The sequence below is a fragment of the Cibotium barometz genome, chromosome 2 (assembly GCF_041138505.1).
Source record: "Cibotium barometz isolate CiBa-2024 chromosome 2, ASM4113850v1, whole genome shotgun sequence".
NCBI lineage: Eukaryota > Viridiplantae > Streptophyta > Polypodiopsida > Cyatheales > Cibotiaceae > Cibotium > Cibotium barometz.
Genome location: NC_141047.1, coordinates 67,961,070 through 67,984,613, shown reverse-complemented (window position 1 = coordinate 67,984,613; position 23,544 = coordinate 67,961,070). Strand labels below are relative to the sequence as shown.

Here is a 23,544-nt window from a genome sequence, read left to right as displayed (position 1 = left end):
TTTCTTTATGGAGAGGTTGGAACTCAGTCAAAGGAGACCTACTCCTTTCACAGATAAACCTAGCCATACTTGGAGGCTCCATGGAAGAGACTCCATCTGGCGACCTATGCTGCCCATCCTCCCAGTGGAGGCGGCCGGGGTTGAACCTGCTTGCAGACTGCACAAATCAGGCATTGAGCTCGCACTCCTACCTCGTGCTCCTACCTCATGCCCATCCCTGCTAAGAAAAGGATCCCCCTGTTCACTGCACACTCGATAGAAGGTGAAGTCTCATGTGGGACATAAAACACTGGTATTTCCTCTTTGGCAAACTGTGGAACAAATATGTTGAGCCAAAGAAGGCATGTCTAGCCTGGCTAATTATGTACAGAGCCATTTGGACCCAGCAGAAAGCACACAGATGCAACGTTGGGGATGGCAAATGCCACAAATGCAAAGAGATGGAGGATGATTTACACATCTTAATCCACTGTCCTCAAGCCAAAAGATGGTTTGACTCTCTATCCACTTGCATTACGACATGGAATAGACGGTCTGTAGGATGGAAAACTCTGATTTTGGGAGATAACTGTGGTCTGTGCTGAGTTCTGAAATGTTGTGGGTACTATGATAAACAGGTTGGACTTTGTCTTTAATAGTTCTCCTACTCAGCAAATCTGGCTGAAAGACCAATTGATATATGCAATTGAAAGGTTCATCCAGAGAAGACTTGGGATTTGGATGCCAGGATATCTCAACTGCACAAGAAGGCAAAGAAGAGGAAGGCTGACAGTGTGATCAGGGCATGCAAGACCGCATGATGTTTAGAGAAATAGTTGTTACCAAGGACACCATTTTGATAAAAGCTCTCTATTTTATGTAACTCTTTTCTAAGTTCTTAATATAAAAAGCCATTTCCTTGAAAAAAAATATATATTATTTTGTTAAAGGGCCCGACTGTTCAAGCAGTTTCCATTACCACAGTGATAATTCTAAATTTCCCCCAGCACCCACCTAGTGGCGTGAACTTGGCAGCCCACCAGCTGCACCATTTGGTGGGGCGCTGGTGGCTGCATTAATTCATTTACCAAAGAAAGGGTTGCAGGTTCCTCTCGGCCATATATGTAGGGTTTAAGAAGAGGATAAGACCGTACATGTAAGGTAGGAAGGGGAGTGCAGGGTTCAACAAGAGGAATCCTGAGGTTATACCTGCACAAACGTTTATAAGCTTCATGCACACATGTACAAGTTTCATAACCTGGGTACTAAAGACTTCTTCTAGCGAGTTCACCGTCTTGGCAAAACGTTACTTCTGGAAAACATACGCAATAGTGAACTGTTTCCTAGTCATGTGGTAGAATTCATCTGTTTAGCACATCAAGGCAGTCCGTGAAGAAGCATTGGAATATGACCCAATTGGATAAAAGGCATCATAGTTGACCGATACAGGCCAGTGCTATCAGACAACAAAAAAAGGGAGACTTTTGTAGGATCTATGGAAGAACATATTATGTTTGTGTTTCATTTGCACGTAGTTTGGTCATTATCAGAAATGTTAAGCACCCTCTTTAAATGCTTCCACATGTCAAGCCTGGCTGTTTCATGAAGAGCTAAATCAGAAGCTCTCTGTGAATTTACAAAAGCTCTTAAACCCATCTGTAACATCTCCACCAATTTAAGCAGCTCTGTATTTTCTTCAATGTGCAGCAGCTTTTGGGATAGTGCGATTAGCATCTGGCAAGTTTCATATTCGAATGTAGATTGAACCTTCCTCGCACTGGATGGCCTCCTGCACATGCATTTGTAAGCAAACATTACAAATGGAATTGGGCACTTTTAAAGCAACAAAGCATTGACTTGTGTACACTAGCTTCTAGTTGTGTAAGCACTTGCAGTTGATTTCCAAAGTATATGACATCATCTAACATATTGAGCAACAAACTGGCTAGCAAAGGTTGGTCCAGTTATGGAAACAGCACTCTTACAAAAGCTACATAGAAAACTTTTTCCCTGATTGGCATATTTTGAGTTTCCATAACATGGGCACTTAATGGAATTCAACAGGATTGTCAGGTTGGTTCCGTCTGACAATATTTTCATCACATCGGAAGACATTGCCCAGGCAATGGGTGTCGGTTATGCACATAGTTTCCACGAGTTTCGGAAACGGGGGTGCGGAGCACGGCGGGAAACGGAGTTTCGGAGTTTCGGCCTTCGGGAAGAAACGGGGAAACGGAGTTTCGGTTTTAGGGTTTAATACATACATATATAATTAATAAAAACATTACAAAAGCTTGAAAAATACATCTTTGCTTAAGTAACAAGTTCAATGTCAAAGACTCAAATGATAGATCAAAATTCAGAAATGACAACTGTAGGCTCAAGCCTCAAAAGAGTCAATACAAAACAAGATCCATCATCCATCATCCATCATCCATAATCCATAATCCATATGTATAGACTATAGTAAATACAAAACATGATCAAAAATATCCATGTGGCTGGCAGGCTGGCAGCAGCTGCTGGCATGACAAAATCCTAGAGCTAAGTGCTCCAAAAATCACTCATCAAGATCATCCATGGAGGAGTCATCCTCCGACTCATGAGAGTCAGGCTCAGATGAAGAAATGGTAGGATCATGGTCCTCTGCCTCTGCTGAAGTGGAAGCGATGGATCCCCCCCTCTGCCTCTGAGAATGGGTGGTGCAGCGGGTGTTGTGGCTCGGCACTGTCAGCTCCTCATAAAGCAAGGTGTACATATCACGCTCATTCTGTGGGATCTCTGGGATGAACCTCTCCCTCATGATGTCGATCTTATCCACATTCACCTGTGAAGGCTCCGGATGTCGGGCATTCCTCTCAAGGAGCTGGAGGTTGCAATGACAAAACACCAACCGCTCTAGCTGAGCGGTACTCAGCCTATTCCTCTTCTTTGTATGGAAGAGGGCCCAAGTGCTCCAATTCCTCTCACATGGACCCGAACTGCAATCCTGTGAGAGCACTCGAATGGCGATGCGTTTCTGTTATTGAAATGCACATACAATTAGAAATTAGAACTAAGTGGAAACAAGAAAGATGCACATTGTACAGTGTACTATGTAAACTGTAGTTAAGGGTAGTGAATTACCAGCGTGGGAGCACAATTTCCATACTTCTCCCACCATGAGACAGGCTGTAGCTGAGTCTCTCGAAGCTTTGCAGTCTCTCGACCAAAGCTCCCTGTCTGGTTGCGAAAGGCCAAGAGATCATCCTCTATACATTTCAGCATGTGCACATTACCAGATGTCAAGTTCCTCATGTATGTCATGAAGCCTTCTTCTAGCTCCTCGTTCTCGTATTGCTCCTCATCTCGCCACAAAGGATGCAATACATGTGCTACTGCATGAATCGGCCTGTGAAACCAATCCCATCGCCGATTCCACACAGCCTTGATTTCATCAACCCTTTAGAGATCAAACCATAAGATACAAAAGGACAAAAAACAAGAGTCAAGAGTCGAGACCAATGTAAAGACTCAAGAGTAAAATAAAGATAAGAAGTAAAGCAAGGGTAGCCATGACTGAGGAGACTTACTGCTCTGCTCTCAAGTAGTCTTGCTTGTTGAGAGCCTCCCCAATCTTGTCCATGTACTCGTATAAAAGGCCTAGAGTACTGCCCTCCATGTCTGTAATGCGTAACACTGTGTAGATGGGGTTGAGAGTTTTGATCAACCCCTCAACCTCTACCCACCACTCCTCTCTCATGACATCACGCACAAAAGCTCTTGCCTTGGGGCTCTCTCTCTCATCCCACTCTAGCCATTCATTTGAGTAGACAGTGCGTACCAACTCTCTGCGGACTCGCAGGAGTCTCTCAAGCACAATGAACATGTATGCAAATCTGGTGGCTGCAGGCTGCAATAGCTCAAGAGTGCTGTAGGCCCGATACATGCTCAAGACTTTTGGCCTCTTCTTCACAAACTTCACCATGCTTCGTGCGGTGCAAAAGATGGCTTCAACCCATTGTATTTGACCTATGTCCTCAATCAATAAGTCGAGGCTATGTGATGCACAAGGGGTCCACACAATGGCTGGAAATTCATCCTCTAGCATAGAGCCCATAGACTTACAATTACTTCCATTATCTGTCACCACCTGCACAACATTCTCAGGCCCAACTTGCACTATAGCCTCCCTTATATGTGTCCAAATAAATGCACCTGTAACTGTGAGACCTGGGAGGGAGGCATCAATGGCTTTCAAAAACATAGTGCCTTTGCAGCATGACACCAAAACATTGTATACATTTCTCCTGCGTACATCTGACCACCCATCACACAATATAGTGCAGCCATACTTTTTCCATGTTTCCTTCAAGGGCTCTAGCTGCACTTCTATGCATGATTTTTCCCGCTTTAGCTCTCGTGTCCGCAGAGCCTCAGATGTAGGGCCATCCCACTCGCATCCAATGCGGCTGATGGCCCTCATGGTCTTCCTCCATTGATTTGTCTTGGCCACATGAAAGGGAATGGCACACCGTATGAACATCCGGGTGAGCTCCCTAGTTGCCTCTGCAATTGCTTGCTTTTGAAATCCTGCTTGGATGCTAGCCCTTTGTACAGTATTTTTTGGAGGGGTGTCTTGTGAATGTGATACATCACCTGGCAAAGGAGTCCTCCTTGCATGCACACCCGACACTGAGGTAGAGGAGAAATCTGATCCTGTGTCTCTGCCTCTGGCCCTCTTTGCTACTGCTGCTTGACTTGAACCAGCTTCATGCTCTTGACCACCCATTGCTGTAGATACTTCCTCTTCGGGAACGGCAAAACGCTTTTGCCTCCACATTTCAAGGCTTTTCCGAACATCTAGAGGAACAGAGGGGCATGGCCCTACATCTTTGTTTGGAACATGAGCAAGATGGTCCTTCACACGGGTGACACTCCCCGTTTTGACCAACCCACAATATTTACATCTCCATTTCCTGGAGCCACCAGATCCTGCATAAGCCCCCACTTGCTCCACATGCTGCCAAAAAGGATCCGGAGTCCGAGCCATGTTACTTACTTGTGCGGTTCGAGGTCGGAAGACTCGGAGAGATTCGAGAAGTGGAGGCTGTTTTTCTGGTCCTGCAGGCTGCGAGCAAGGTGTGACTCCTTCTTGCTTGGTAGAGCTTAGATGGCAAAGGTGGAGGCCCCAAGTAGAGAGGTAGAGGGCGTGGTAGAGGGCTGATGTGGAGGTAGAGGAGTAGAGGGCAAGGTAGATGGCTAGAGCAGCTCCAAACAGGCGGCGGAAAGAAGCGAAAAGTGCCGGCGAAGAGAGCATGCGGGTTTTTGAACCCTGGAAAAAAATAAAAGCCAGAAACGCCGTTTCCGTTTCTGGAAACGTTTCCGAAACGTTTCGGCGTTTCAGTGCTCCAGAAACGCCGTTTCTGGAAACTATGGAACTTATGCAGTATGCACAATGATGTAGGCAGGAGTGCCTACACCCTTATCCAATCGCTGCTGAGGCAACCGCCAAAATGATTGGGACCGTGCTAAAATGAGAGATGATCGGTAACCCCACAGCTTGCATTTTTGGCGTGAGGCCATAGAGAGGATTTCTACCTCTACAAATCATATTTTCACACTGCCCACCCTAGGGAAGCACTTCCAAGGTTAAAAATGCATGTATTAACCTGGTACATCAAAATTAATTATAACTTTTGGGCATACCAAGATCTAAATGGGTAGATAAGTTCTGCAACTGCACCAGAGAAAATTAGACGGACAAAAGTGTCATTTGGAAATATTAGAAACTAATTACCCCCAAATATACCCTCATACTTAACGGTATGGGATTGATCGCAATTGTATTGAAGTGTGCATAGAGAAAAGAAAGAAAGTTATATTAACGTTACCCAAAGGGTCTATGAGACCAAAATGGTGTACATAGAAAGAAAGAAAGAAAGATTTTATTAACGTCTTCCAAAAGACCGAACTCGGCCTATGAGACAAATCGGTGTACCTGTATGGGGTATCCTCTGTCATCCCAACAAAATGAAAAAGTACTGAACTAAAAAGCTGAATCTGGGTGTGCAATAAGTACAATGAATGGGGGAGGAGATGGAGCTCTACTACTAGGAGAATGCAAAGCTATATGCATGGAAGAGAGAAAGAAACAAAGAAAGAAAGAAAGTTATATTAAACATCTTCAAAATGAAAAAGTACTGAACTAAAAAGCTGAATCTGGGTGTGCAATAAGTACAATGAATGGAGGAGGGGATGGAGCTCTACTACTAGGAGAATGCAAAGCTATATGCATGGAAGAGAGAAAGAAACAAAGAAAGAAAGAAAGTTATATCAAACATCTTCAAAAGACCCAGTGGGTCTATGAGACCAAAAGTGATACAATAGTGTCCATGTAATCTCATCATGGTACAAGAGAGCGGGGAGGAGGAAGTGAGGAGTGGCACACTTGGTAATGGCCAATATAGTAAGATATTTCCACTGATTGCAAGAGACACATGTATGCCATGACTGACACAGTTACAAAAAGACATGTTGAATGCCATGTTTGCAGTTTGCAAGACATCTGGGATATGTCGGGACAACTGACAGCTTATGGGATGCCATGCAAAGTTGTAGGTACGAATACAAAAGTCAGATGTATAGCCATAGGTGCTATAAGCCAAAATGTGCCTAAACAAAGGATGTATTTAGAAAGTTTTCTTGGGAGGACTGTGCATGTAGTGCCACTTCTCAGTAAGTTGTGCATGCATGAAGGATTTTGCAAAAGCTTTATGCTTAGGATTTTATCAAAAGGGAAACATCATCTTGGGACCGTGTAAGGCTAATGTTTGGGCTGTTCAGGCTGCCAGTCAAACAACGCAAAATTCTATGCCCACCTCGCAAACTAGCGATAAGCATGGTCTGAAGAGTACTAAAGCTTCAGGCTCGTAGGTGATAAGTTTGATGATGCACAAAGCCTTCTCCAATGCTACCTCCACCCATTCAAGCTTTGCAACATTCTCCATCATCAAATTTAGAGAGTGGCAGGCACAAGGAGTCCATACAACGGTTGGATAATCACCCACTACAAACTCCTTCATCTTTGTGCAATTTGCTCTATTGTTGGCGATGACTTAAATCACGTGTAGTTTGCCGAATGTAGTTTTGTATAACCCCAGTAAGATAGCTATGTTTATGTTTTGTTTTTGTTTTATTTTCCATTCCATGATGATGAGATATGCCATGGACATTATTGTATCACTTTGGTCTCATAGGCCCATTGGGTCTATAGTAGACGCTTAATATATCTTTCTTTCTTTCTTTCCTTTCTCTCTCTCGGGTGGGGCCACTGTCGCTTCCGTGAGAGTTTTGGTCCATTATCCAACATCATGGACTTCTTGGACCAACGTTGCCTGGGACTCTTTCTATTGGAGCTTCACAAACACAACAATGCCACCACCCCTCCTTCCTCGCTATCTGACCATCACCAGTTTCTTCTCGGCCTGGTGAAAGGATATCGGCATAGTGGACTGTCACCATTTGGACACCCAATTGGTCCACCCGTGTTTTCTCATTATGTATGTACATTGGACTGACGTCCATGGGAGTTGCATATGCCAGGAATTGATGCCACTCCTGTGATTCTGTGGACTTGGCTTTCCATTTGGGACTTGTGCCTATGTGTACATGCTCGGAAATGCTTGGAGGATTGGTGTTCCATTGAATCTGGTACCTTGTGTACTTGGGAGCACGTCTATTTTGGTATAGTTCCATAAACGAGGATTGTCCATACCAATGCTGCATTGCATAGCATCTTTATGTGCTTGCTTGCAATTGAAATTGTATGCTGTTTTCATGCTTGCCTGACCAATGTGTAGTTCTAGGTAAGGGGACACCCACCTGTGAACCGTGCGTATAACTGTATGCTAACATGGTTATGTGGCATGTGACAAGTGGTAAGTGTTGGTCATAAACCTAGCTTTAGGAATAAGCACTAATTTATAAGTGAGTGTGTACACACTTCATTAAGTTTTGGGCAACTAAAACTCACTTATAAGTTATGACCAGCCCTGTGTTCACACACACGATGCCCCAAGGTGGACAAAACCCAATGCCCACCGCCCAAACCTTATCCCCTTTGTACAAAGAGAGCAACCAGCCATGTGTCTGTTCTAGCTTGCACCACAAGGCACTTGTCCTCTATACTTGACACCTAGAGTGGACAATTCACCATCTCTCTCCTCTCTCTCTCTAGAAGTAGGCGCCCCCTTCATGAGGCGTCTTTGGCTGTATTTTCTGCACTTTCTCCTTCCCAACTCCATATCCAAGCTTGCTAGTGTGTTTTCCAAGCTTCAAAGAGTACTTCCATGTGGTGTTCACTCTCCCACACACTCCCAATGACTAAAATTCAGCAAAACAGCTCTTATTTTTTTTGTAATTTCTGGTCTTTTTACTGAAAACCCTAATTTCAGCCCTCCTTTCTCAAGTTGAACCATACGGGAAGCTTTCCCAGGGTTTCCTTCATCCTCGTGAAGACTTTTGTCGCGAAGGATCATGATAAATCGAAGATTTCAACACTCCAAACGCTTCCATCATGAAGACTGCTGTTGTCATCGACTCTACTTGCAATTGGTAAGCTTTGATGCTTAAATATGGAAGCAAGTAGCATTACATACCGTGTGTACTGTTCTCTTGTCCTACGTTCTCTCTTGCATATTGTTGCTACCATGTGTTAGTGGAACAATAGAAAGCAGATGATAGGGAACATGGGCATTTGAGAGGATAGTGTGAGTTGCAAGTCTACACCAACAACACATTCTTTGCAATATTGTATTCATATGCATTGGTATGGAAATCTAGTCAGAAATGCCCACGACACTATATAATTGATTCTACCAAGATCAATATACTTTATTTGACCGAGGGGCCGGCCGTTCCAGCTCATTGTGCGTCTCTTGTCAATTCAGCAAATTACTTCTTGTATTGAGCATGTTGTCCATTAAATCTTGGTGTACTTAATTGTATTGATTAGCATTGTGTTCAACCAAGTGACATGGACCTTGTGGGTCCACCACAAGGTACCTCCGCTCCGCCCCATCCGCAAGGACTCAGAACGGGCTTGTGCGCTTCGACGTTCCTAACGTCCCAGCCACACGTCCCCAGCCACAGGACACCAACCACAATCCTCCCATCAGCTCCAGATCTAGGCCATGCTCCACCAGCATCACACCACCTTCCCAAGTATCATGACAAAAGGGGACCTCTTGGCCATACTCAGTAACCCCATGCTTGACATACTTGACAAAGGTGTACCCTCTTCTAGATGATGAAATGCCTCACATGCTTCATATTCTTATGTACTCCATGATGAGAGTCTCTTGTACTAGTGCTTATACTCCATGATGATCATTGTATCAGCCTCTAAAGCTATGTCATTTGTACTTATTTTGTTTTTCTTTTACATGATGAGACATACCTTGTGTAACACTGTATCACTTTGCTCTTACAGACCTATTTGGTCTTTAGGAGACGTTTAATATAACTTTCTTTTTCTCTCTCTCTCTCTCTCTCTCTCTCTCTCTCTCTCTCTCTCTCTCTCCGCCATCGCCTGACCGCTTCGCAGCCCCGCTTCTTCTGCGCCCCCCCCCCTCTCCCCCCGCTGCACGTTGTGGTCTCTTCCATCTCGATAGCGTGACGTTGCGCAGGCCCCCCTCCCTGCTTGTGCTGCGCGCTGGTGGTCTCTCTCTTCCTGCCCCCCTCTGTTCGCGCTGCACACTTGCAGCCCCCTCCGCCCTTGCTGTGCTACGCCTGTTTGCACCCGTGGTGCTGCACCCTTGCTGCGCCTGTGCGTTGTGTGTCCGCCTCCCTTTTCCCACCCACGCTGCTGTGCTGCAGCCTGTTTGCACCTGCGGTGCCAATTCCCCACCGCCCTTGCTCAGGCCCCGAAGGCAGCAACTAGGGGGAAATAGCCACAATGAACCTACAGGAGATGGAGGCATACATCAAGACAGTGGAGGACAACACCAAGAAGTTATTGGGCGAACAAACGAAGGTGCTGGACAGGGTTCTGAACCAACATGAAAAACAGTTGGAAGGCCTCCACAAGGAGATTCGGGGAAAGAACAACAAGATTGAAGAACTGGCAGCCCAAGTGAACCATCAGGAAGAGGTGATTCAGATGTTGAAAGAGACCCAGCTGCAACAAACAGGAATGCCAGAGGCTGCCCAAATAATAGGGGAACTCCGGGCAGAAATGGAAGCCCTAAAGGCTACAGTCAAGGACCATACAGTGGAGGAAGGGGAACTGAATATTTAGGAGGGTTTAAGGACTGACTTGGAGCAGTTGAAAGCTGTGGGAAGAACATCAGACCACTCAGAAAGATTGGGTGGAGGTGGTGAAGAAGCACAAACCCCCACAGAGCATCATATATGAGACTCTCGAGGAGGAGAAACGCAGGAAGGATAGGGCCCTCCATGTGTGAGTATGGGGGCTTCCCCAAGGAGGATGCCATGACGCTTTGCCAGATGCTAGGAGTGGACAGGATCTTCCCCCCCTTTGCAGACACATGGAGGGCAGGCAAGGATATGACACGAGAGAGGCCCCTCATCATTAGATTCCCTGATGCCACCAGCAAACAGGCCTTCTTAGACACGCGGGCTGCCCTCAAGGGCACACAGGTGTACATGGGAGATGATCTCACTCTAGCACAGGTGGCACACTGCATGAAGCGATGGTGACTGTTCATGAGGCCCGCAGAGCAGGCAAGTGGGCTATCTATAGAGATGGTAGAGTCATTATCACTGAGCATCGTCCCAAATAGGGACGCGGGGTCTATGAGACCAAACACCTAAGGTTGGTAGTATGGAACCGCAATGGCATGTTGTGGTCGAATACAGGAGGCTTGAGCGAGATTCTCACAGGCACGGATGTCATTCTTTATACAGAGATTCATCAGGGCCCTAGGAGGGGCTTACCATACATAGCCGCGTATGAGTGGGAGTCGGATTTTCGAGACAAGACCCGCACATCAAGAGTACTACACGTGGCTCTGGGGGGGTAGCTGTCCTTTTTAGATCCCATCTCCAACAGATTGTCAGCATTGTCCGGAAGGACAAGGATGCACCGTATCTTTGGGTGCGGCTACAGCTTAGCAGTGACAGAGTCATCCACATTGCTGTGTGTTATTTTGCACCACGCCACTCCCCTTACGCCGCACAGCATGGCCAGTCACCGTACTTACCATTATATGGGGATATCATGGAGTTCTCACAGTTGGGGGAACTCCTGCTGCTCAGGGATTTTAACGCCACGACGGGAAGTCAGCAGGTCCCACTACTCGATCTAGACGACCCTCTCAGACTAACAGAAGCTGGACATCATTGACAGAGGGCTGTAGCGATCATCACAGGACAGCTACCCCTTAGAGTATGGGAGATATCTCTTAGAGCTGGGAGCTGCACATGGTCTCGTTATCTATAACGGGAAGTCCTGATGGCCCTCCTCTGTCTCATTTTTCTATGTTCTTAGTATTCCATGATCAGTTTCCATGCACAGTTTTGTATCACCCCAGTGAGATAGCTATGTTTGTGTTTTCTTTCTGTTTTATTTTCCATTCCATGATGAGATATGACATGGACATTATTGTATCGCTTTGGTCTCATAGGCCCATTGGGTCTTTAGTAGACGCTTAATATATATATCTTTCTTTCTCTCTGAGGAGACAGAGGAGAGAGCCGGCCGAGATAGATACAGAGAGGAGGTATATGATGGGTGGAAGCCGATGGAGAGGCCCCTAGTGGCGATGATCTCACGCATGATTAGGAGTAAACCATCAGTGCCACATGAGATTGTGCGGGCAGAGATGGGGGCTGCACCGATAGTGACAGAGGCTCTATTCTAGACAATGACATACTGGCAACTTTCTTTCTTTCTTTCTTTCTCTCTCTCTGGAATTTGACATTCTCAGCTCAAAGCTCTCGTCCTTCTTTTCTTTTGTACCAGGACGAGATTACATGGACACTATTGTATCACTTTTGGTCTCATAGACCCACTGGGTCTTTTGAAGACGTTTAATATAACTCTCTCTCTCTCTCTCTCTCTCTCTCTCTCTCTCTCTCTCTCTCCGCTCACCAGCCTGCTCTGTCCGCCGCCCTCTCGCGTTTCTACCTGTGCGCAATCTGCTCTCTGCTTTGTGCGCCGCCCACCTTCTACTTTGAGCGCCGCCCACCTTCTGCTCTGTGCGCCGCCGCCATCTCTCCCGTTTTCGCCTGTGCGCCCTCTATTCAGCTTTCCCCTGCTCTACGCCGAACAAATGGTTGAACCCTCAACCAAAAGCCACTCCAGCCCTTACTCCATCTCGCATCGGGCCATCTCCCATCTTCTCCTGTGTCCTTGACCATAGCTTGAGTTGGGCGATTGTCACAATGGTGCTCCCTCTTGAAGACAGAGTGAACAAGATCGAAGAATAGGCTTAGAAGGCCCTTTCAGACCAAAGAAGCTGATAGACATGACATTGAACCAGCATCAAAAGGAGATTCATGCTATGATGAGGACTGAGATCCAGAACAAAGATAACCGAGTAGAGGAAACGTACAAACAGCTCCACGATGAAATGCAACAAGAGATGGAAGAATGGAAGGACGCATGCCTGGCTGCATGCATGGAGAAATGTATGGAATTATGCAAGGAAGGAAGTGATGCATAAGTATGGTAAAGAGGAAGGAGAGCTAGCCACACAAGAAGTGTAACTATTTGGTCCTTCATGTTCTTTTCACATGATAGAACTCATACCTAGACACATGGACATGATTATGGACATATGGAAACAGGGTTCCTAAAGTTCGAATTGCAAAAAGTCAAACTTTGTCACCAAAAAGCTGAGGGCACCATTGGAAAGAGCTCGTCGAACTGAGTCAAAAAGCGGCTCCAGGGCCAAAAAGCAAGGCCTTGAAGTTAAAATGAAGAACTTTGACTAGTATTAAAACAAAAGCAAAAGCAAGTGAATAAAACAAAAGCCAAGTGGTAAAAACAAAAGCAAAGCATGGTAAAAGTAGGCATCCCCTCAAGTATTTAAAGAACCAAACACCCTCTTGGTGGATCATAGAAGACTCAAGGAGAACCTTGGAGAAAGAAGTTGTGAAGACTCATCTTCATCATCATCCTTGCCAACTAACCTCTCCACCACAACCGGCGGCCATCACCCCTTCAACCCCCCAGCGTTCTGCCATCCTTCGACCCTATTTGGAATATTCACCCGACTGTGCGCCGCCAACAGCACCAGCACCGCCACTGTTTCTGCCTACTGTTGCGCACCATCTGCACCACCAGTGCCGCCACTATCTCTGCTTGCTGCTGTGCGCACCCCTGCTTTTTCAGCACTTCCCCGTGTGCCCACACTGCCCTGTGTACCGCGTCTGTTGTCACCTGGAGCCACTTCAGCTGCTGCCAGCAGCGCAAGTAACATCAGCAGAACACTATCTGTTGCCATCGGTGTCACCCTGTGCAACAGCACCAACACTGCCATCTTCAGAAAGCTGCTGCCCTGATCTATCTGCACTGCCTTGAAGCGCTGCCCTATCATCGTTGGTTGCTCAGCTGTGTACAGCAGTACAGTCAGCCAACCGCCACCTTGTGCCTCTTTTTTTTTCTACCATTCAGTCGTCGACAGCCACACATTCAGCTACTGCCGCATTAAACCAATTTTTGTCTATCAGCATCCATCACGCTGTGAACCTTTTGGATCCCCTTTGTTCAGATTTGGTGAAGAGATACTAGTGGGTATTTGAGAATATCTAAATCTGGTCCAGACGTGGATTTCGGTACTAGCCCAGTGTAAGCCTCTTGTGGGTCATTCTCGTGCTAAGCTCGGCATCAGTTATCTTGTGCCTCGACATCGACATCGGCCCGATCCTAACATAGGCACTTTGTTTGATATTGTGTTCATTTGTTTCATTGGTCCTGGCTTGGGAAAGCCTGTGGATTGTTCCTGAAATAAATTCCTCAAGAGGGGGCGGGCCTGTTCCCCGCTCAACGTGGTGTACCGTGTGAATCCCCTATTCCCATCTTTCTCTCCCCCTTCTCTCTCTCTATCTTTATCTCTTATACACGTGGTTGCATCTGTCACTTCACGTTCCCTTGGGCTTTTTTTGGAGTGACAAAACCATGTCGAGAGTTGAGGGAGACCAAGGGCCTCAAGAAGGGAACAACTTTGAAGACAACCCAGGACATCCAGAAGAGATCCAAGGCCACCTGTCTGTCTCTCATGAGATCACAGTCATGACATCAGCCGAATATCGAGAATTTCAAAAGTTCAAAAGGTATCTTCAAGATGAAGAGTTCCTAGCTTGGAGAGCCAAGAAGGAACAAGACTATAGAAGAGCCCAGATGTTCGAAGACTTTGTCAAAGATCAGACCACCGAAGCCGAAGGTGTGGAAGCCGCCAAAGCTTACCTACGAGGTAAAGGGGTTTCCTTTAGAGAAGAACCCTAAGTCACCCGATCCATCACTTATGGAGGACAGAGAGAAGCTACCCCTAGACCCGCTTTATAAAATATAGCTTCTTCCGGCCAAGCAAAAGAGAAGAAGGCAAAGGAGCCTTCAACCGGTAAAGTAGACTTCAAGTCAAGAGAGAAAAGCGTAAAGTTTGATACCTGCTATGGAAAGCGGGACACTCAGAAAGCTCTATCCTTCATCAAACAGTTTGACACCGCCTTTGGAGGAGAGGACTTCTATGAAAAGTCCAAAATCCGCACCGTTCATATGCACTTGAAAGATGCCGCCTTGATTTAGTGGCTAAAGGTGGTCCAAGAAGGGACCGAACATACCTCATGGGCTGATTTCAAAACCATGTTCAACAAGAAGTTCCTTCCCGCTACCTTGAAGCAAATGTGCAGAAGGAATGGGACGAGATAAAGCAAAAAGTGGGAGAAAGTGTGGCAACATATTTTAATAACTTCTCAGCCGTCTCATTGAAGTTTACCTCATATACTCCTATTCCACCATTGATGGAAATGCGAAGGTTTGTAAATGGATTACAGCCAAAGCTTTATCAAGCAGTCTATATGATGGGACCCAAAACCTTGGCAGAAGCCCAAGACAAAGCCGAAGCTCTATATATGCCTTAGATGGTGGGCAAATCAAAGAGTGAGACTCGAGACTCGTCCCAAAAGAAGAAGTTTAAACTGGAATCTCAAGCAAGGAACGAAGCACAAGAAAAGAAGACTAAAAATGAGAATAAACCCCCATTGTACCAAAAGAAGCTATCCCGCAAGCAACTCGAGGATTATGTCAAAGAAGGTAAATGTTTCCAATGTGGAAAGAAAGGACATATGGCTGCAAAATGTCCTGATAAACCAAGCCAAGAAGCCAAACCACCCCAAAGTAATGCATTACCTAAAGAACTTCGACATCAAGATGATACTCCACCAAAGAAGAGGCAACTCTTCAAAGCTTGGGGCAAAGTGGCAAACCAACTCGTACTTATCCACTTCGAGTGGTTGAAGCCATGAACCTCCCTCCGGATAGGTTTAAAACTCCTATTACAGCAAGTGCCGCTTTTGAAGGAATGTCAGCCGAAGTAACTCCTATTTTGGGAAAGCTCCGCTAACAGATTGGAGACTATGTGGATCACGAGAATTTTGTGGTTGGTAAAATTGGACATTGTGATGTAATTTTGGGAATGCCTTGGCATAAGAAGATAGATCCGGCCATTGATTGGGTTTGAAATAAGACTAGGTTTCCTTTTAAAGGCAAGACTGTACAAGTTGACGGGAACTCCATTCCACTCATTAGTCATGTACAAGTTCCTAAAGCAATAAAGCAATCTATTTTCTCATACTTGATATATGTAAGAGATCCAAAGGAATCTGAGGGTGATGAATCACTCTCAACTCTTGATCATGAAAGGAAAGACTTTTTAAAGAAGTATGAGGATTGTTTTGCAGATACTCTTCCAGGAGAGCTACCTCCAGAGAGACCGGAAGATCATAAGATTGACATCATGCAAGGAAGTTCACCTCCTAATAGACCTCCTTATCGAGTGAGTCAGGCTCAACAAGAGGAGATTATGAAGCAAGTGCTAGAGCTTTTGGAAAAGGGTTTGATTTGACCTAGCTCATCACCTTTTTGCTCCCAGTTCTATTGGTTCAAAAAAAGGATGATTCTTGGCGTAGTGCATTGATTACAAGGCTCTTAACAAGATCACTGTAAAGAACAGGTTTCCTATTCCTAGGATTGAAGATATCCTGGATAGATTGGACGGAGTTACTATTTTCAGCAGGATTGACTTGAAGAGTGGATACCATCAAGTCAGGATTGTTCCAGAGGACATTCACAAGACCGCATTCAGGACTACCTTTGGACTCTACGAGTATTTAGTGATGCCTTTTAGTCTTACCAATGCCCCCGCTACCTTCAACCGAATGATGGAAAGAATATCTCGAGCACATAGAAAGTTTGCAGCTACTTTCTTTGATGACATTATTGTGCATTCAAAGAATGAAGAAGAGCATCGAAAGCACTTGGATATGGTATTTCAGGAATTAAAGGAACCACAAGTTGTATGTGAATGGTAAGAAGAGTGAGTTCTTTTTGTCAGAGATTCACTACTTGGGCCATATAGTGTCCAGGGAAGGGGTCAGGATGGATCCAGAAAAGGTCAAGGCTATTGTGGAATGGCCAGAGTTGACTAGTGTGCATGCAGTTCGAAGTTTCCTTGGCTTATGCTCTTATTACAGGAAGTTCGTCAAGTGGTTTGTTGTGGTAGCAAGTGCACTTCATGATTTGACAACGACAGCCGTGGGATTTCGGTGGACCAAAGCTGAAAAAGAATCCTTTGAAGCACTAAAATTCTATGCTAGCAAAGGACCAATATTAATTATTCTAGATTTGTCGAAGCCATTCGTGTTAGAAAGTGATGCTTCAGGAGATTGCCTTGGAGCAGTCTGGTTAGTTAGTACGAAAGGTATGGTACGGTACGGTACGATAAAATACGGTACTAATTGGTACCTTAAAATTTTTTGAGGTACGGTACGATATTAGTACGTTTTTTAAAAAAAAATACTTCCTAAACTTAAAAATTGTAGACAAGAAGTTACAAAATAGTAGAACCATGAACATAATGTCATCATGCCATTAGAGTACAAAATTGCTACAAAAGGATAGGCCAAAAACTCATGGCATGGGCAACCGCCAACATGCGTACATACATGATACTACATACTACAATACATCATCGATGGGCTAGAAGGAGATAGATGCCCAATGCCTAGAGAGCTATAACATATCAAAAGTCTACATCATCACCAACATCTGCATGATCATCAACATGATCACTACTAGAGTGTCCATCAAGAGAATTCTCTGAAGAGGACTCTTCGAAGGTGGACGAGACACTCTGGGAATCATTCTCGCTAAGTAGGTTGCCATCATCATCAAACAAGGGCTCTCTAGGCAGTGGGGTATCATCGTGAGGGGGCAATGGAATATCATCATGAAGGCGGGGATTGGAGCTCGAGGATCCCCGCCTCACATATGTGCAAAGGCCACCCTTTGCCGATGCCGAAGGCGGAGGCCTATGAACTCCAACTGCTCGGCCCCGTCCATGCTGACTTTTGGTGCTGCGAGTATCTGCTGCCACAAGCTCACTATAGAGCTCCATGAAGATTGCCTCCTCCTCATCATCAGGTCAGGCAATATGATCGCTTGCCTAATATGGCAATGGCAAGTGCACACGCTTCTGACAAACAGCTCCCTATAGGCTGCAAAGGGCGATGAATGGCTCTCTAGAAGACTGAAATTGCTCCACGCAACAACAACAACAACAACAACGCCCCCCCCCCCCCCCCCCCCAACCAAAAACGTACGGTATCGTACGAATCCGTACGGTGCCGTACGGTACGGCAAGTACATACGGTTTCAGCCGTACGACGTACGAAACCAACTATGGCCGTGACCTATGAGAGTCGAAGACTTCAAGGAGCCAAGAAGACCGCACCCACTTGCAAGAAAGAATTGATGGCTATCATACATGCTTTAAAGATTTGGAAGCATTATCTTATGGGTATTGAGTTTGTTATCAAGACACAGATCATCAAAGTCTAAGGTATTTTATGTCTCAACCTAAGATGTCAGAAAAGCATATAAGATGGGCTAGCTATTTGGCCCAATTTTACTTTCAGATTATGCATACTCATGGGTCATGGGAAAAGACCCATGACCCATGACCCATGCAGTTTCCATGGGATATTTTTTGGACTTCACTATGATGAAAGATCTTTATGCTACAGATGAAGATTTCAAGGACATTTGGGATAGGTTGCAGAATGGAGATTTGGTGACTTCTTATGTCATCAAGGAAGGGTTTCTTATGATGCAAACCCGTTATGTGTGACCAAGGATTTGAGACCCAAAGTAATGGAAGAATGCCATATCCCACCTTATATGGGACATAGAGGTATCATGACAACAACTCAGGCTTTGGAAAGTTATTTCTTTTGGCCTAGTATGAGAAGGGTTATTGAGCAATATGTTCGAGAATGTTTGGTTTGTCAGAAGGTCAAATTTGATCGACAAAAACCCGCAGGATTATTACAACCTTTGCCAATTCCCAACATTCCAGGGGAAAGTATTGCTTTGGACTTCATCTTTGGATTGCCAAAGTCAAGCTTTGGGAATGATGGAATATGGACTATTATTAACAGGTTCAGTAAGCAAGCCCACTTCATTCTAGTGAAGAAGACTATCCGTGCAAATCATATGGCAAGATTGTTTATTCAGCAGATCTTCAAGCAGCATGGCTTACCCAAACCCATTGTAGGGGATAGAGATCCTCGGACTACCAGTTTCTTTTGGAGAGCACTTTTTGACAACATGGGGATAAAGCTGAAATTTTCTTGGGCTTATCATCTTCAAACAAATGGGCAAAGTGAGATTGCCAACCTCACTATATTGGATATGCTAAAGTGTTATGCTCTCAAAGCGAAGCATCAATGGGAGAAGTACTTGCCATTGGTTGAGTTTGTGTATAACAACACTGTTCACTCTTTGACAGGCAAAACTCCTTTTGAGATTATCTATGGCAAACCGTTATTGTTGCCTATTTTGAAGACCAAGGAAGAGATCTTCTATGCAGACGAGTTTGTTCGAGATTTGGATACGACCTTTGCACAGGTTCGGAAGGCTATTGAGACATATCAAGCCAAGCAAAACAAAGCTGCGAACAAGCATAGAAGAAAGGTCACTTTTAAAGAAGGGGATGGGGTGTTATTGCGATTTGAAAAAGCAAGACTTAGAAAGTCAAAAGCTAAGGAGCTCAAGGAACCCAAGCTTGCTCCCAGGTATTATGGACCTTTTCAGGTTACCAAGAAGATCAACGATGTATATTATCGTTTGGACCTTCTAGATCATTGGAGGATACATAATGCCTTCCATGTCAGTTTATTGAAGCCATATACAGGACTATCCCCAAAGAAGCCTGTATTGGAGGATCCACCAGAAGTGGAAGAACAAGAAGAAATCTTACAGCCGGAACATATTGTATTCTATTCCATGAGAAAAAGAGGAAGGACAATGGTCACGTAATTCCTCTTGAAGTTTAAGAACTATTCGCCTATGGATACGAAATGGATGCCAGAAGAGTACTTCAAGGACTACCCAGATATTCTTCGAGCATATGAGGAAGCAGTTGGTCCAGATGTATTTGAAGTATAGGCTTGATGCGTCTTGAGATCAAGAAAGATTTAAGAGGGAGGGATTGTAACCCTAGCCCTCTTCATTGTATATATAATTATACTGAAATGGAATTGATCATTATCTTGCTTATGTAATGATTTTGATTGGACATACTGTAGTTTGGGTGGCAACAATGCCAGAAGGCCCAACGAACAACATTTGTATATGGGAGGCAACAATGTAGAAGACCCACCAGACGGCAACGATGCCATATGCATTGGACTTCGCAGTCGAGCGGTCATTGCGACCAAATGGCCCAAATGACTACATTGGATTACACAGTCGGGCAATCATTGCGACCAGATGGCCCAGATGACTGTATTGGATATCATAGTTGGACGCTCAATGCGACCAGATGGCCGAGATGACTATTTATGACTCTCGGACGGTCCTCGAGACCAAATGGCCTTGAAGCGGTCCTAGTGACTAGATGGCTCAACACGGTTTCGATGAAACCAGACAGAACAATCCATGAACAGGAGGATCATTATTTGTGCATTGCATACTGATGTATGTCGGAGTTTCTTTGACTTTGCGTGCTGTTTTGATGCATGGAAAATGCTTGGATTTATGGCATGTGATCAGGCTTAGTTCCGTACGTCGTACGGATCACATCGTACGTACGATTCGTACCGTACGTATCCGTACGATTAGGTACGATTTTGCCCTATTTCTGCCCGTTGGAAGTAGCCGTTTTTCTGCCCGTTGGAAGTAGCCGTTTTTTCTAACCGTTTTTTGCCCCTTTTTTTTGGCTGTTTTCCTTTCATCTCTCCTGAGTCCTTCTATAAAAGCCTCAAGGACCAAGCCTCTCCTCCATCTACTCCAAGCCTCTCCTCCACCACCCTCCATCTACTCCAAGCCTCAAGGACCAAGCCTCTACTCCAAGCCTCTCCTCCACCCTCCTCCACCCTCCTCCAAGCTCCTTCCATCCCACTTGAGCCTCTACTCCAAGTTTTTTTCCTCCAAGCTCTTCCCAACCCTTCTCTTATCCATCATGCCTTGGGAGAAGCATGAGGCTTTTGATTTGCATTGCCTCAATGTGGAGAAGGACACCAAGAAGTCCAACTCCCATCATTGGAGTGAAAACTTTGCAAGTGTCAATCAACAACCTGATGAGGAGGAGGAGGCAATCTTCATGGAGCTCTATAGTGAGCTTGTGGCAGCAGATACTTGCAGCACCAGGAGTCAGCATGGACGGGACCGAGCAGTTGGAGTTCATAGGCCTCCGCCTTCGACATCGACAGAGGGTGGCCTTCGCACAGATGTGAGGCGGGGATCCTCGAGCTCCAATCCCTGCCTTCATGATGATATTCCATTGCCCCCTCATGATGATACCCCACTGCCTAGAGAGCCCTTGTTTGATGATGACGGCAACCTACTTAGCGAGAATGATCCCCAGAGTGTCTCGTCCACCTTCGAAGAGTCCTCTTCAGAGAACTCTCTTGATGGACACTCTAGTAGTGATCATGTTGATGATCATGCAGATGTTGGTGATGATGTAGACTTTTGATGTGTTATAGCTCTCTAGACATTGGGCATCTATCTCCTTCTAGCCCATTGATGATGTATTGTAGTATGTAGTATCATGTATGTACGCATGTTGGCGGTCGCCCATGCCATGAGTTTTTGGCCTATCCTTTTGTAGCAATTTTGTACTCTAATGGCATGATGACATTATGTTCATGGTTCTACTATTTTGTAACTTCTTGTCTACAATTTTTAAGTTTAGGAAGTATTTTTTTTTAAATGTACTAATATCGTACGGTACCTCAAAAAATTTTAAGGTACCAATTAGTACCGTATTTTATCATACCGTACCGTATAGTACCTTTCGTACTAACTAAGCCTGCATGTGATAGTCCACTGGGCTCCAAACTACTTGGCCACTACCTCGAATACCTAGTAGACGCGAATGATGCATACTCATTTGTTGTATAGCTTGTGTCTAGTTTTTGCAGACGGTGAGTATGCATTAATTTTCTAACCCTTGCTACACGCTATGAAGATCATGTACCATCAAAAACAAGGACATCGGTCAAAAGAAAGGCATAAGGATGTTGCCAGAGGAGCAGAAGACACCACATGATATAAGAGGGAGGGAATGTAACTATTTGCTCCTAAATGCTCTTCTCACATGATAGAACTCATACCCGGACACATGGACCGGATGATGCACATATGGAAACAAGGTTCCTAAAGTTCGAATTGGAAAAAGCGCTCGTCTGGGTTAAAAAGCAAGAAAAAGCAAAAGTCAAACTTTGTTCACCAAAAAGCTGAGGGCGCTGTTGGAAAGAGCTCGTCGAACTGCGTCAAAAAGCTATAAGCCGCTTTTTCAAAAAGCGGCTCCAGGGCCAAAAGCAAGGCCCTGAAGTTAAAATCAAGAACTTTGACTATTATTAAAACAAAAGCAAAAGCAAGTGAATAAAACAAAAGCCAAGTGGTAAAAACAAAAGCAAAGCATGGTAAAAGCAGGCATCCCCTCAAGTATTTAAAGAACCAAGCACCCTCTTGGTGGATCATAGAAGACTCAAGGAGAACCTTGGAGAAAGAAGTTGTGAAGACTCATCTTCATCATCATCCTTGCCAACTAACCTCTCCACCACAACAAGCTGCCATCACCCCTTCAACCCCCCGGCGTTCTGCCATCCTTCGCCCCTATTTAGAATATTCACCTGACTGTGCACCGCCAACAGCACCAGCGCCACCACTGTTTCTGCCTACTGTTGCGCGCCGCGTATACGACCAGTGCCACCACTATCTCTGCTTGCTGCTGTGCGCAGCCCTACTTTTTCAGCACATCCCCGTGTGCCCGCGCTGCCCTGTGTAACGCGTCTGTTGTCACCTGCAGGCCACTTCAGCTGCTGCCAGTTGCCGCGAGCAGCGCTAGTAACATCACAAAGCGCCGCCAGCACAACACTATCTGTTGCCATCGGTGTCACCCTGTGCAACAGCGCCAACACTGCTATCTTCAGAAAGCTTCTGCCCTGATCTGTCTGCACTGCCTTGAAGCGCTGCCCTATCATCATTGGTTGCTCAGCTGTCTACAGCAGCACAGTCAGCCAACCGCCGCCTTGTGCCTCTTTTTTTTTTCCTACCATTCAGTCGTCGATAGCCACACATTCAGCTGCTGCCACATTAAACCAACTTTTGTCTATCAGCATCCATCACCGTGTGAACCTTTTGGATCCCCTTTGTTCAGATTTGGTGAAGAGATACTAGTGGGTATTTGACAATATCAAAATCTGGTCCAGACGTGGATTTCGGTACTAGCCCGGTGTAAGCCTCTGGTGGGTCGTTCTCGTGGTGAGCTCGACATCAGTTATCTTGTGCCTCGACATCGACCTCGGCCCGATCTTGGCATCGAGACTTTGTTTGATATTGTGTTCATTTGTTGTATTGGTCCTGGCTTGGAAAAGCCCGTGGATGCTTCCTGAAATAAATTCCTGAAGAGGGGGTGCGGCATGTTCCCCACTCAGCGTGGTGTACCATGGGAATCCCCTGTTCCCATCTTTCTCTTTCCCTTCTCTCTGTCTATCTGTATCTCTCATACATGTGGTTGCATCTATCACTGCACGCTCCGTTGGGCTTACAAGAAGCCCTTTGTCTAGAGATTGTCTAGTTGCAAGACGCCAATGCCAAACACAAGGCGGGACTAGAGAAGGCTAAGAAGGCAATCACAGCAGATATTCAAGAGGCCAAATGAGGATTCCGGGAGGAGCATGCAAGCCTCCCAAGAGACATGGAAGCAACCAAAGAAGAGGATGGAGAAACCTCCAAATGGGTTGAGGTTGTAAAAAAGCAAAAAACAGCCCACACCCCAAATGTCACATTCATCATGACAACCACGCTTGAGGAAGCGAAGCGTTGCCAAT

General features: G+C 45.4%; 2 protein-coding genes across 2 annotated transcripts in view; both read right to left on the bottom strand.

Annotated features, from left to right (window-relative positions):
- Positions 1-1,369: 1,369 nt before the first annotated feature.
- Positions 1,370-23,544, bottom strand: part of LOC147641387 (uncharacterized) — a 75,996-nt gene continuing 53,821 nt past the window's right edge. Inside the window, exon 4 of the mRNA XM_086820931.1 lies at positions 1,370-1,768. Within this exon, the coding sequence (XP_086677057.1) occupies positions 1,501-1,768 (268 nt within the window). The 3' untranslated portion in view covers positions 1,370-1,500. The remainder of the gene's footprint in view (positions 1,769-23,544) is intronic.
- Positions 2,311-13,170, bottom strand: LOC147641388 (uncharacterized). The gene is made up of 4 exons (XM_086808012.1): positions 13,117-13,170; positions 3,552-5,293; positions 3,106-3,421; positions 2,311-2,998 (listed from the first exon to the last, which is right to left on the bottom strand). The coding sequence occupies exons 1-4, from the start codon at positions 13,168-13,170 to the stop codon at positions 2,540-2,542; spliced, it is 2,571 nt and encodes an 856-aa protein (XP_086664138.1). The 3' UTR covers positions 2,311-2,539.

What these genes read in the sequence shown, in the direction of transcription:
- LOC147641388 (XM_086808012.1), bottom strand. Translation starts at nt 13,170, where the DNA reads ATGGCAGAACGCTGGGGGGTTGAAGGGGTGATGGCCGCCGGTTGTGGT. An exon ending in CCGCCGGTTGTGGTGGAGAG is followed by an intron (nt 5,294 to 13,116) that starts GTTAGTTGGCAA and finishes ATTTTTTTCCAG; the next exon opens with GGTTCAAAAACCCGCATGCT. An exon ending in GACTACTTGAGAGCAGAGCA is followed by an intron (nt 3,422 to 3,551) that starts GTAAGTCTCCTC and finishes TGATCTCTAAAG; the next exon opens with GGTTGATGAAATCAAGGCTG.